At 38.4% G+C, this 13,225-nt stretch overlaps 2 protein-coding genes across 2 annotated transcripts in view; one reads left to right on the forward strand and one right to left on the reverse strand.

Moving 5' to 3' along the window:
• Positions 1–13,225, forward strand: part of LOC127419409 (F-box only protein 6-like) — a 312,359-nt gene that overhangs the window by 133,992 nt on the left and 165,142 nt on the right. The gene's annotated exons all lie outside the window — the stretch shown is intronic.
• LOC127419398 (DNA (cytosine-5)-methyltransferase 3B-like) overlaps positions 1–13,225 on the reverse strand; it is a 71,362-nt gene that overhangs the window by 48,248 nt on the left and 9,889 nt on the right. Inside the window, exons 3-6 of the mRNA XM_051660738.1 lie at positions 6,659–6,809; positions 4,913–5,001; positions 2,536–2,679; positions 434–553 (exon numbers count right to left, since the gene is read on the reverse strand). Coding sequence (XP_051516698.1) covers positions 434–553; positions 2,536–2,679; positions 4,913–5,001; positions 6,659–6,809 — 504 coding nt within the window. The remainder of the gene's footprint in view (positions 1–433; positions 554–2,535; positions 2,680–4,912; positions 5,002–6,658; positions 6,810–13,225) is intronic.

Below are 13,225 nucleotides of genomic sequence, written 5' to 3' on the forward strand. Positions count from 1 at the left end.
TGACACTGAGCTTGTCTGGGCACGATTCTCAATCAATCAGGTACCATTTCAACACTGCTGTTGTTTCCTCACCTGTGTAAGTTTGTAAGTGTATGTTTGTGTAAGTATTTATATGTCTGTGGTCAACAGTGACTTAATCAGTCGCTATAACCCACAAAAACCCCATTGATGAGCTCCAATGTCTCTTTGTCTTGGTCATCGCTGCTCTCTAAATGCACAGCTGCCTGGCTTTGTGACTCACAAACCAGAGAATAGACCATAAACACAAAAGTTGTTATCATCACTTTTAAACAGAGCCATTCTGGCTACTGTTATATGTCAAAGGCAGGTGATTGTGGGTTGTTTGTGAATGAGTATAAAGAGGAACAGGACAGGACAGGATGAATGTAAGGATGTACACTGATTGACTCGTGTGGGTGGGTGTCTGATGTACCTTGTACTCAGGTTGGCTGGCTGCTTCAGTAGTGGAGGTGGAGGTGGCACTGCTCTGTGCAGAGTCTTTGGAGTCCTGTTCCATCAGCTCCAGAGCAGGACCCTCGAGAACACTATAAACCTACAGAATCAGAATACCTTTTATTCGCCAATACGTGTCAGGTACAAGAATTTGTTCTTGTAACAATTGGATTCTGCTGACATAAAACAGCAATTTAAAATAACTTCAAGGGGAAGTATACACAGTCACACTAAAACTGTGGAACACTAGACATTACTGTATACATTTTTTTACATTATGCACAACAGAGTACAAACAAACACATATTAGCAGAGAGATCGAGAAACTGGACATATTTGTCAGACAAGCGAATAAATGAATATATAACTATCATGATATCCATGCTAAAAACATACAGCTTAAACCATCCAAAACTGGTCTCCCAGTCTGACCAGCAGACAAGTGGGTCAGACAGGGTGATTCTCATGAAGCCAGTCAAGAAAATGTCCTAGTTATGCTTAACCCCAAATCAATACAAATAAAATAAAATAAATAAAAAAACACAGAAAATTACATTTTGTGTAAAGAAAATGAAGCTTCTATTTAGGACCATTAAGATGTTTTGCATTGTTATTTTTCTACCTAAGAACTCTATCTAGCAAATACTATATTCACTATAAAAAAAATGTATAAAATCAGTGAAAATGAAAGGCAGTAACAATGGAGTACTAGTAAGATGTACAAGTACTTAAATACATTTTAAATAATATTTTTTTTTCCCCACATTGTGGTAATGAGAATGTCATAATGATCATCTTTTTTCCATTGCATTAATAAGCATTTTGGAGTAAAATGTGCATCTTGAAGATAATGTCACAATTTAAAAACCTTAATGGCCCTAAAAATACACTTTAAACAGGAGTAAAACAGGACCAGGATTTGTGAGAATCACTCAGCAAACAGACCAGTCTGACCAGGCTGGGGGACCAGCAGACAAGCTTAGGCTGGTTTAAGATATTGTTTTCATCAGTGATCATTTATCCCAGGTTAAATGTAAGTTTAGCTTTATCAACAGTATCTGTGGAATGCAGTCAATTACCACAGACAACAGTTTCAACCTCAGTTTATTTAAACAAACCAAAAATAGCATCTTGACAGTTTGCACTTATAATGGGAGTCTATGAGGCAAATGCATACTGGTTGCCCCAATACACTTCCAATTGTAGGTACATTTCTGTCAGCTAATGTTTTGCTTCTTTTTACAAACTGAGATACAAGTCAAAATTATTGTCCGTGAAAGCATGTCACAGATGCCGTCGAAAAAACGTAAGTTGTATGTAACCTGGAATGAACTTAGTTGCGTGTCGAGTCTCCCGTGCACTGCGTAGAACGTTATTTGAATATGTATGGAGTTGCCACCTATAAAGAGTGTTCCAATCGTCTCAAATTCAGTAAGGATGCTAACTGCCTATGTAGGTAGGAGACCTAGGCTTACTAGGTTTTGGAACTAACCCATAGTAGCAGGTTTCTAGCTGGTCCACTGGCCCTTCAGATGAGGGGACCAGACCCTGTCTTCACCTGTACCAAAACTGCACTTTTTAGACCATCACTCTGCTCAAGCACTGCAAGGACACCACACCCCATTTCAGTTACTTCACTATCATGCCCTATACATTTCATTTTCCCCATCTAATTTTTCATTTAAATGGCTCTTTGAGGCCTGATGCCACACCCACTTGCACTGCTTTCTCTCAGCCCGCCACAACACAGACAAAACAAACTTGGAAACTGTGCAAGTCATGGCAAATGTGGGACACAGGAAAAAGAAAAAAAGGGCAAGGGGGGAGATTTTATCTATTTACAATACCAAGACTGCTGTTTTTATTGGCTGGGCAGAAACAATTTAAAGTGACAGACAGGCTGACAGACGGCGTTACTTAAAGGTGTTGAGTTAAATGTGGGATGCTGACAGTGGCATGACAACTTCAATCCTCTTTTGTTGTTTTCAATGTGCCACAAGGGTGAATGTTATTCTTTAGCCCTGATTTCGGCTTTTCTGATAGACAGAACAGAGGCTGTGTATGTATGAATGTTAGTAATACCAGGTTGATGTGGCCCTGTTTGCTGCGTCCCCTCTCTCTGTTGCGTGGTTTAGTGTGAGCTGTCAGTCCAGCCTGGAATATAGTCCTGGGACAGGGCCTTTGGCGCAAACCCGTCTGACAACTGGACCCCACATCAGCCTTTTCCTGAAACAATAACACCATGGCAATAAGCCTCAGTACTTCCACTAAACTCTCCATACGTGTTAGGGCAGTGTGATACAAAATAAAAAACAAAAAACAAAATCACTTTTTTTTTCCTCTATCACCTTTTATCACAATATACAATGTGATTTTTTAGGTGATGCTCAAATTTCAACCCTCACAGATGTGCCGTCCATAGACATTAAGTCTAATTTTCAGTTCATGCCTCATTGTTTCATTGAATACCTTAGCCTCTGAGTGGACTAGAAGCTCAATCAAAGTGTCATTGGAAAGCTGAGATCCTCCATCAATAGTCGATAACATATTTTTCTGATGATGTGTTTAGTATGCCTTACTTGCTGGATGGTATATTTTGCTTTGGACATTTAAGATATAACATTGGATTATTCAGCCAAGCAAGCTCACAGACAAGTAAAAAATTACTCATTTTTTAGAAAACTGCCTAAGGTAAGAGCAGATATAACGTTTTTGGCTTCTTTGGGTTTACAGCAGCAATGATCAGCACATAACACATTCCTGAGAATGAGAGCTTTCATTTGATATATGACTTGTCTATTTAAGTGCTAAGTAGAAGACTTTATATTCATATTAAGATTTGTACCCCCTTACCACTAGGGGGCGCTAATTTGTTATGCGAATGGTTTCAGATCTTATTTTGTTATTTTATGTAACATAAATGCAAAAGTGATGGTTCAGATTCTAAGCTTTCAAATGATAACTCATATGCTTGACTTAATTTTCTGGGGACTTTAATGTTTTAAGCAAAACTTTTTTTGTTATATAGCACCCCACTGTGGACCCGCCAGCAGGTCTATAGAGTTTAAAGGGTTGGATTTGGCATGCTGTTCGTAATGAAGGGGCTCGAACATGGTACTGGACTTGAGCTCTGAGATCTGACGAAAGCAAGAACAAGAAAAAACATTTTGAATAATTATTGGTATAGGCATTATGAAATATAAAGTTGGTGATGGGGAGGTGGAGTCACCAGTGTGAGGAAAGCAGCAGCTTATATTTCCTTAAGATATGCTTGGCAGGCCTACATGAAAAGACTCCTCCTGAACTTATGTTTGGAGCATCATTAAGAATTGTCTTAATTTGTCTCCCACTACATTGTAAATATTGTAAACTGTTCTAATGCCTCTAAAGAGAGGTAATAATTGTTATGGTAAGAATACTTGGTATCAAATGGTTTTGCTGCTTTTTGCTCCTTTGCAGAGTGTAAAATAAAATATTAAATGGTCTCAGGGTGGGTCTGTGAACTAAATCAGTTTAATATTGTCTTTGTCTTCTTTTTGCTCTTTGCACTGGTTGCATAATTTTTGTTTATACTTTCTAGGAAAACCTCAGATGCCCACAAACACTAACACATTAAGGATCAAAATAATTCCTGCTTATCATAATTATCTGGTTGCAAGGAACCATTACAGTAGTGATGGAATAGCTATTATCTTCTTGAAAGGTGAAATGTGTTGTAGGCTCAGATATCTGTCACAACATACACACACAGACATGCATACACATGCACACAGTTTCCAGTTAATGTGCATGTAGTATATACAGCGGAGTGTTTGCTCAAAGGGGCACCAGGATTGTTGCACAATGAACTTTTCTGCATGTCTTGTTTCATAAAAGGGAATTAAAGCGAAAATTAAAATGTACTCTTCCTCAAGTTGTTCCAAACCTGTGTGACGTTATTTACTGTTCATGATTATTGGAAAAGGGTTTTTTAGAAATCATTTTATAGAGATTTATGGGGTGGACAAATGTCTCCATAAGGTCCTAAACAGACACACTGATGTTTTGTATTCTACCTAAGCACTCACAAAGATCAATATCTAGCCAATATTATATTCATATTTTATATTATATAGATTCACTGTAGAAAGTTCTGTGACATTTTTTAAGATTTAACTAATTTCCATGGCTTTTCCAGGTAATTTCAGAATTCCCTTATATTTCAGATAACCCATGACCATGGGGGTCCTATGATGTCTTGTTTTTTTAGTTATGTTACAGCACATTCACTGATCTAAAAAACAAAAATAACTTTCCGGAATGAAGCAGTGACTATTGTTCTCTTCCACCCTTATCTTGTGGAAATGGCATTAAAATTGATGTGAAGTTAGAGGGGCTTGGATGGGAATGGATTGGATGTGTCTTAGTGCTGGACTATTCATTCAGACTGATAAGATCAGATATGTCGTTAAGCTCTCACCTCACTGTAGTAGGAGTGCCAGGCACTATCTTCCTCCGTATCAGATCGCTTGCGGGATCGCTTTCTCCTAATGCTGTTCACACTCTCATCTGATACAAAGAGAGAGAGGTATACTGTATATTAGGTATAGGCCTACAAAAATGTCAGACACAGATACTTATGTTTTAAAGCACTGTTTTAGATTCAGTACAACTACAATCTATCGAAAGATCTGTTGCATGCTGTCGATCACCACAAAAAAATAATTTAAACTTGTCCTTCATGTTGTAAAAACAAGCAAAAATCATGTTTACAAAAATGCACTTACAACTTCTAAGTGGGTATTTACCAGGGCCACATTAAGGTGCTCTGGGGCCCCGGTACTTACCAACGGGGTGCGAAACGTTATCACTTGATGATCATGCGCTTCACGGATGGGTTTAGCCATTGCGCACCCTCTCTGTGTTTACATCAGCATCTCCCACTGAACGTGTTTACATACATGCCCTCTCAAGAACGTCGGGAGTTTGGGGCCCCCCAGAGCTGCGGGCCCTGAGGCTTAAGCTCTGGTAAGCCCATGTGCTAATATGGCCCTGGTATTTACACTTGGTCATTTCATGTGTTTTTACTGATTGCTATCCAATCATGAATAGACCAAGTGTAAATGCCCTCCAAGAAGGATTCAAGACGGACATAAATCTGATAGCTCAAACCACCTCTGGAGGTTGTAAACTAAACAGCACTGCATCAGAATGGGGGAAACGTGAAATATAACAGCTGTACCAAGTATTTGCATAAGGTCGTGTCATGCAATAAATAATAACAAATTAAGAAATGGATGCACATTGTAGGAGAGATAGAACTTTCTCTACATTTATTTGATGCAGACTGCCGAAGAAACTGAAACTAAACACTGACAATGAGCGCTGCCTGGCATTAGCATAATCACGGAAGTTAACTCAGTATATACTGTATGTACATATATAATGTATAGAAATATAATCTAAAAGAGTTTTTCAGTGTAAGCCAAAATGTGAAGATCTCCTGCGCTTGTGCCTGGCTGATTACTGGCTGTTACTATGGTTAAAGATGGTGGCCATGTGGTGCTTGGCCAGGTGACCATGAACTTTCAATTCACATGAAACTTGGGCTTAAACACACAAACTGCAAAATATAACAGAGGAATTCGATCTACCAGACTCATATCCACCAAAAAAAAAAAAAAGACTTTAATCATCTGTTTGGGAGCATTTGAATGACTGAGGGTTACTGAAGATGATGGATGTAAAGAAGTCAGAGGACAGTAGTCAAATAAAGGATGTTCTACAAATCGTCCAACAACAAAATAGTGAGTTTAATATTTTTTTTCTGTGGTGCTTTTAAAGGGAATTAATAGAGAAATGCAATGTTCATGCATGCTGACAGCGTGCTGTGTTGCTTGTAGTTACTATCAGCATTTTAACTTCGAGAAGTTGCTTCATTATTTAAAGCATTGCTTGTGTAAAATTCACTGCATTGAACAGTAAACTTATGTTCTCTTTATTATGCAAATTCCACAGGTCTATTTGTGTGGTGTTGTGGAAAGATTAAAGAACAGTATTTTTATGGAATCTTGACTGCTTTTACAAACTTAGGGACGAATTTAAATTTATGGAAATTGATTTTTTTTTTAGGTAACTGACAGTCGGCCACAGACACAGTCCATAAAGCTTAAATTGTATTGAACCCAGAACATGTGCTATTGGTTTTTATTAAAAGTTTGTGTACCTGCGGGTGAGGCTGCACCTCCGTTCTGTTTGGGGCAGAAAGGTGAGGGTGGCTCTGCCGCAGTCAGCGGGCTGTTCTCATTGGTCATCTCCAGCCCGCTGTCGTTCTCTGACAGTCCCTCTCCTACAGATGTGTCGCCATTTACAGCAGCCTGAAAAACAAGACGTCCTGTTTACAAGCTTCAAAGGTTACAGGAAACAAACACAACTTTTGGAAGACCCAAAACCTTCAAAAAAGTTCTTGCACTTCAATGTCATACATTCAAAGCCATAACAGAGCTAAATCCCTGTGTTTGTCTGCATGTCAGTGGGTGTGTAACAGTACAAACATGTACTCTTCTCATTGATAAAAAGAGATACTAATGGAGGGCAGGCCCAAACACTTTCGCTACATCACTGGCACTGGAACACAGCACTCATTCTGATCCCAGAATCATTTACGAGCACAAAGCACGCCAGCACAAGCAGGTCCCTGCATAGAATTAATGTATTTGCACAGATGTCATTGTTACTTTCAAAGAGCGCAGCAACAATTAAACATCTAGTGGAGTCCAAAAAGTTTTAGGATTCTTAACATTTAAAATAAAGAAACGTTATGATGTAATATGAATAATTCTGCACTATTTATAGATCACAAACCAAACAGGCAAATTTGTGACACTGACCATTTTAACTACTTTGTATAAAAAGTCAAATTTCTTTGTTTCCATTAAAGCACACAAGATGCTCTCAGAGACCTTCTTAAATCATGCTTAAATAGTTTTTGGTTTGGTCAAGCCTTCATTACATATGGATTGGTTGAAATCCTTGATGGCTTTTCAAAAGTCCCTCAGCAGGCCCTGATCGCTTAAGTGCCTGTTTTTATGAGCATTTGGATACACACATTTTTGTCTTCTGGAGGTAAATACAGTATGTTTTTGCATTTGAACACTGGCGAAAAGGATCATGTTTGAATTTGTGTGTGTGGACGTGCATGCTTGCGTGTGTTGGAAGGCTTGTAGGAATTAATTTAAGAATGAAAAATGCTGAATCATTTCAAACTGAGGATGTGCAGTTCTACTATTTTTATAATCAGCTGGCCGGTGTCTGAATGACTAGTATGTGTTATGAAAAACAGGTATGATTATGCTGATTTATAATCATATATCCATCACACTGAATTTAGATCTGTTTTTTATGAGGTTCTTACAGTAAAGCAGATTAATTTGGTCATGCAACTTCTCAGAGAGAGTATCTGCTAAAACACTTTTCAAGATGTTACGTACTGAAATTCATCCCATTGCATATCTAAATTCATTGTGCTGCTGTGCAAAATATTAACACTAAATAATAATTTATTTATTTTTTAAATAAAGAAAAAAATAAACATAGTTGACCACACAAATCAACTCGTTGGTTGGTGTACAACTAGTCGACCATCCTGATAATCCCTACTTCTGAAAGCCAATGAACAAATGCATTTGACTACTTGCTTGCTTGACAGACAGTCAGGCAGACAGACAGACAGACAGTCAGACAGACAGACAGACAGGCAGGCAGATAGATAGATAGATAGATAGATAGATAGCATAAGCACTGAAAAATACTGAGTAAGTGCACACGGACAGAAAACTGTTCATGAATGTGGGAACAATAAAGGCTGCTGTCGCATTTCTGGAACCGTTCACTGGAATGCCAGACATCTTTCATACCACAGCTGTGCTGCAGGGGATCAGAGGTCTTGCCAACACACACGCACACTGCCAACAACCATTCTAAATGTCAGAATTTACTGCCAGTTGTTAGATTAATGTTTTGAATAATTATTTTTTTTAAGTGAACCTTTGACTTCAATTAAATAAATTATGGGAAGCATTTTCACTTCACTTCTACAAGCCTAAAGTATTTGTTTAATCATAACTATTAGGGGTGTAAAAATGCATCGATGCATCGCAGTGCATCAATATACAGTATCAAAGAAATTTAGATGCAACGATTATGGGATTTAAGAATCACCATCATCAACACCATTTTTATCTTTCACGGTGTGTGTTGCAAATAGTTCTGCATGAATATGGGATTGAATTCTCGTGAAGGAACTAGACAAGCGGAGGCTCTTCCATTCAGCCGCCTGGTACCTCTCTCCCTATCACAAAATGAATAGGGAACTCACGGTTACCACATCCTGCATATAACCGCCTTTACACACTACTAATAGATCGTTTTCATTCTATGACCCTGCTCGATTTAAACATGGATCTTATCTGCCTGCACATGACAATTCATATTTAATTATTGGTGCAATAAATCTTAACATTGCATGATATGCAAATCTATTATGCTTATTTCACGATTTACCATCTTTTTGTGTATTTGTATCAAGTAATTGTGTTGCATCAGACATTATGTTATCCTTTACCTACTATGTGTCACAGTCTGTCTCCATCATCTTCTTCAAGGACTCTTATTTTGAAGTTTCCCCCTGGACTTCATTTCCCATAGTGCATTGCCCTCATCACTTCCATCTGTTTCTTATTATCCTCACCTGTATTCCATTCCCTCATTAGTTCCTTTTGTATAAATATCTTCTAGTTTTACCCAGTCCTTGAAGTGTCACGTTGTGTTAAGTTTTGATGTTTAGAGTTATAGTTTGTTCCACTCCAGTGATTACTAGTGTTAAGATTTATTGTGTGTTTCCACTCCAGCGATTATTAAAGGATTTAAAGAATCTACTCCTGCGTCTCCTCTCTTCCTCTTACACTCCTAGACCCCAGCGTTACACTATGCATATCATGTGATGCATTTATTTGTTAATATATGCAGCCACACATACAAGCCAATCCTCCTTGGTCCTAAAACCATCTGTGACTCTAGTGCTCAAGTCTGGTGCATTTCTGTGCTGTCTACACTGATCAGCCACAACATTAAAACCACCTACCTAATATTGTGTAGGTCCCCCTTGTGCCGCCAAAACAGTGCCAACCCGCATCTCAGAATAGCATTCTGAGATGCTATTCTTCTCACCATAATTGTACAGAGCGGTTATCTGAGTTACTTTAGTTACTTTTCAAAACAGTCTGTTCATTCTCTGTTGATCTCTCTCATCAACAAGGCATTTCTGTCCACAGAACTGCCGCTCACTGGATGTTTTTGGCACCATTCGGAGTAAATTCTAGAGACTGTTGTGTGTGAAAATCCCAGGAGATCAGCAGTTACAGAAATATTCAAACCAGCCCATCTGGCACCAACAAACATGCCACAGTCCAAATCACTGAGATCACATTTATTCCTCATTCTGATGGTTGATGTGAACATTAACTGAAGCTCCTGACCCGTATGTGCATAATTTTATGCACTGCAGCCACATGATTGGCTGATTAGATAATCACATGGATGATTGTTTGTGCCAGATGGGCTGGTTTGAGTATTTCTGTAACTGCTGATCTCCTGGGATTTTCACACACAACAGTCTTTAGAATTTACTCCGAATGGTGCCAAAAACAAAAAACATCCAGTGAGAGGCAGTTCTGTGGACGGAAATGCCTTGTTGATGAAAGAGGTCAACAGAGAATGGCCAGACTGATTCGAACTGACAAAGTCTACGGTAACTCAGATAACCGCTCTGTACAATTGCTGTGAGAAGAATATCAGAATGCTTTTCTGAGATCAGGGTTGGTGCTGTTTTGGCGGCACTGGGAGGACCTACACAATATTAGGCAGGTGGTTTTAATGTTCTGGCTGATTGGTGTAAATTCCGAATGTTCTGTAAAAAGTTTGAATCTTTTTTCAGCATATTTTTAAAAATAATTATTAATCGTTCCAAAATAATCAGATCGAACCAAATTGTGACCAAATTTCAGATTTCACTATGCATCTTAATCGTTAAGTAAAGAATCGTAATTGAATCAAATCGTCTTTAGAGCGAATCGTTACACTCCTAATAATTATACATTTTAGTTTTTTTATGCCACCCATTTTTGGGTCATGAGTCATGACTTACCACTTGAGAAACACTACAATAACATATACACACAGAGGCCATTCAGAATGAGGGATTTTTGAGCCAAAAATGGATTTGTACCTTTGATAATTAAATTAAATGAGTACTGCATGTAAAAAAGAATGTCTGTGGCAGAAATTCACATGTCTACATTTTCTCAGTTAACATTTGCCAACTATGTCTGAACTCTGTGGAAAAGTCAATCAGTTTTTTTTATACTATAATATAGATTATGTTTTTGTTTGATCGGTCGCTGTTCATTTACTTTGGAGCTGAAAAGCATTAGACGGGCTTTGCGGCATCTTTACACTCTCTTTTCTTCATGTTTAAAGAAAGCAATGGCTTATTATCGTGTGAATCCTCTCCTTTCCAGTCATAATTAAAACTTTATGTAACGAAAGGCAGTTTTACATGGTTCCTCGGTAGCCGCAGGTTCCGTATTTTCAATGGGAGAAAGGCGGCGTGAGGCCAAACAGACCAAAGCAGCAGCGCCTGTGTTCACGAGACATCAGCCGCTTTGCCTTGCACGACTGCTTACAGCACACAATGCACAAGATAAAAAATTTATTTTATTTTTTTCACGGCTGCTCCGTGTCACTGACTATCTCATAGATATAACTTTAACCAGCCGGCATTTAGCTTTTATTTATTCATTTCCCTTAACCACAGTCTGAACTGATCTATCGCTCATTCCTATGTAGTGCACTGTGTGTGTCAATCACTTTAGAGAATAGTGAACAAGTGAGTGATTTTTACATTTTGGCTGAGTTCTATTCGTGGTTAAACTATCTTATGGAGAAATAACTCTTGGAGAAATGCAAGCCATTTTATTTAGTTAATTTTATTAGTTTTTTTAGTTATCAGTTATACTGAACATGATTATAATGATGTTGAATTACAGCACATGAGTCACAGATCATGCCACCAGATATGATACATACTGGGACAGCACTTACTAAATTAAACCAAGAGACTCTTTCTCCCCACATCCGAATATGCATACATCCCTACTATTTAGTATGCCAAAAGCAGAATGTCAATTGAGTAGTATATCCGAATCCTTGGTATTCATAAAACAGTTGGTAAGAAATAACAGGATGACCTAATACATCTGCCTACGTTCTCCAGTGTGCAGCCACTGAACATTACCCAGTGTACATAGAAAGTGAATGGTGACTGAAACAGTCAGTCCTTAACATTCTGCCTAACATCTCATTTGGGTGAGTATATGGTGACAGAATTTCCATTTTTGGGTGAACTCTCCCTAATGTAAAAATAATGTTAAACTTATATAAAACTAAATGAAAATGCTCTAGCAAAGATCTTCCACTCGTGTTTCCCAGTTTAAAGAGATGGGAAGAAGCTGGAGAGGTGAAAGGGTTTATGGACTCCTCATTCATTCAGTTTATCTTTCTGCTGACACCCCTAATGACACCCCCTGCACTGGCCTGCCTAAAGTGGCCCCAAGCCCAGGGCTCCAAGCTTTTGTAAGGCCGAAAAAAGTCAGAGGATCAAACCAGGTGGCTCAGATCCCTTTATACCCTGAGAGAGAGAGAGAGAGAGAGAGAGAGTAATAGCACTGTGTGAAAACCCACCGTTTTTTTCCCCAGAATTCCTTGCTTGTCCATGCTTACCATGCTTATCAATCATGTGAACACACACGCAGAGCCAAAGGCACAGAGGAGCAGCTGATCAGGTAACGGTTATGTTAAAGCAGAAATACATCATTCCAGACAAGATGCAACATGAGCAAAAAGTGGAAGCACATGTCATGTCCTTAAACCTGTAATACAACTTACTTCAGCCAGTAATGCCTGTTATTACACACTTACTATTCAAGTCAAGTCAAGTGGCTTTATTGTCATTTCAACCATTTACGGAAGGTACGGTACACAGTGAAACGAAACAATGTTCCTCCAGGTCCATGGTGCTACATAAAAACAACACAGAACTAAACAAGACCACACAGTCTACATAAAGTGCACATGTGCAAACAGTGCAAGCCAGTATAATAATAACTAAAACAGGACAATAGGTACAGTAAAGGACAGTGCTATGCCGACCAGTACACAAATCTGGTGCAGAATAAAGTGCAAAATGATATTACAATATAATTATAAATGCAGTAAAATGTAAACATAACACACTAGTTAGCAGCAAAAAATGCAGATGGTCAATACAATATTTGTTTACGGTGTTTTAACAGCAATTTAAGAAAGAAATGTGCAAAAATTGCAAAGGGAGTGGAATGGTATTCAATTCATGAGTGAAACACAAAAAGATGAACCACAGAGTACACATACCCACTACCAGAAAAAAGACAAAAACTGTTAACACACATTCATCCACTTGACAATCCTCCAGAAAATGCTAGATCCCTATTTAGAGTATGTGAACATATGGAATACACTGAACTCAGGCAAACGGAATGTTCCAGGTAAAATACAAGTTAAGCTCTATTGACAGAATCTGTGACAGGTTGTCATTTACCACAGAATATTATTTTGATTCCTTCAGTTCAAAAAAGCGCACTGTTACGTGATTACAACGCAAGTCTAAAACACAACAAAACCCTTATTACCACACAGA

Source organism: Myxocyprinus asiaticus, chromosome 28 (genome assembly GCF_019703515.2).
Source record: "Myxocyprinus asiaticus isolate MX2 ecotype Aquarium Trade chromosome 28, UBuf_Myxa_2, whole genome shotgun sequence".
Taxonomy (NCBI): Eukaryota; Metazoa; Chordata; class Actinopteri; order Cypriniformes; family Catostomidae; genus Myxocyprinus; species Myxocyprinus asiaticus.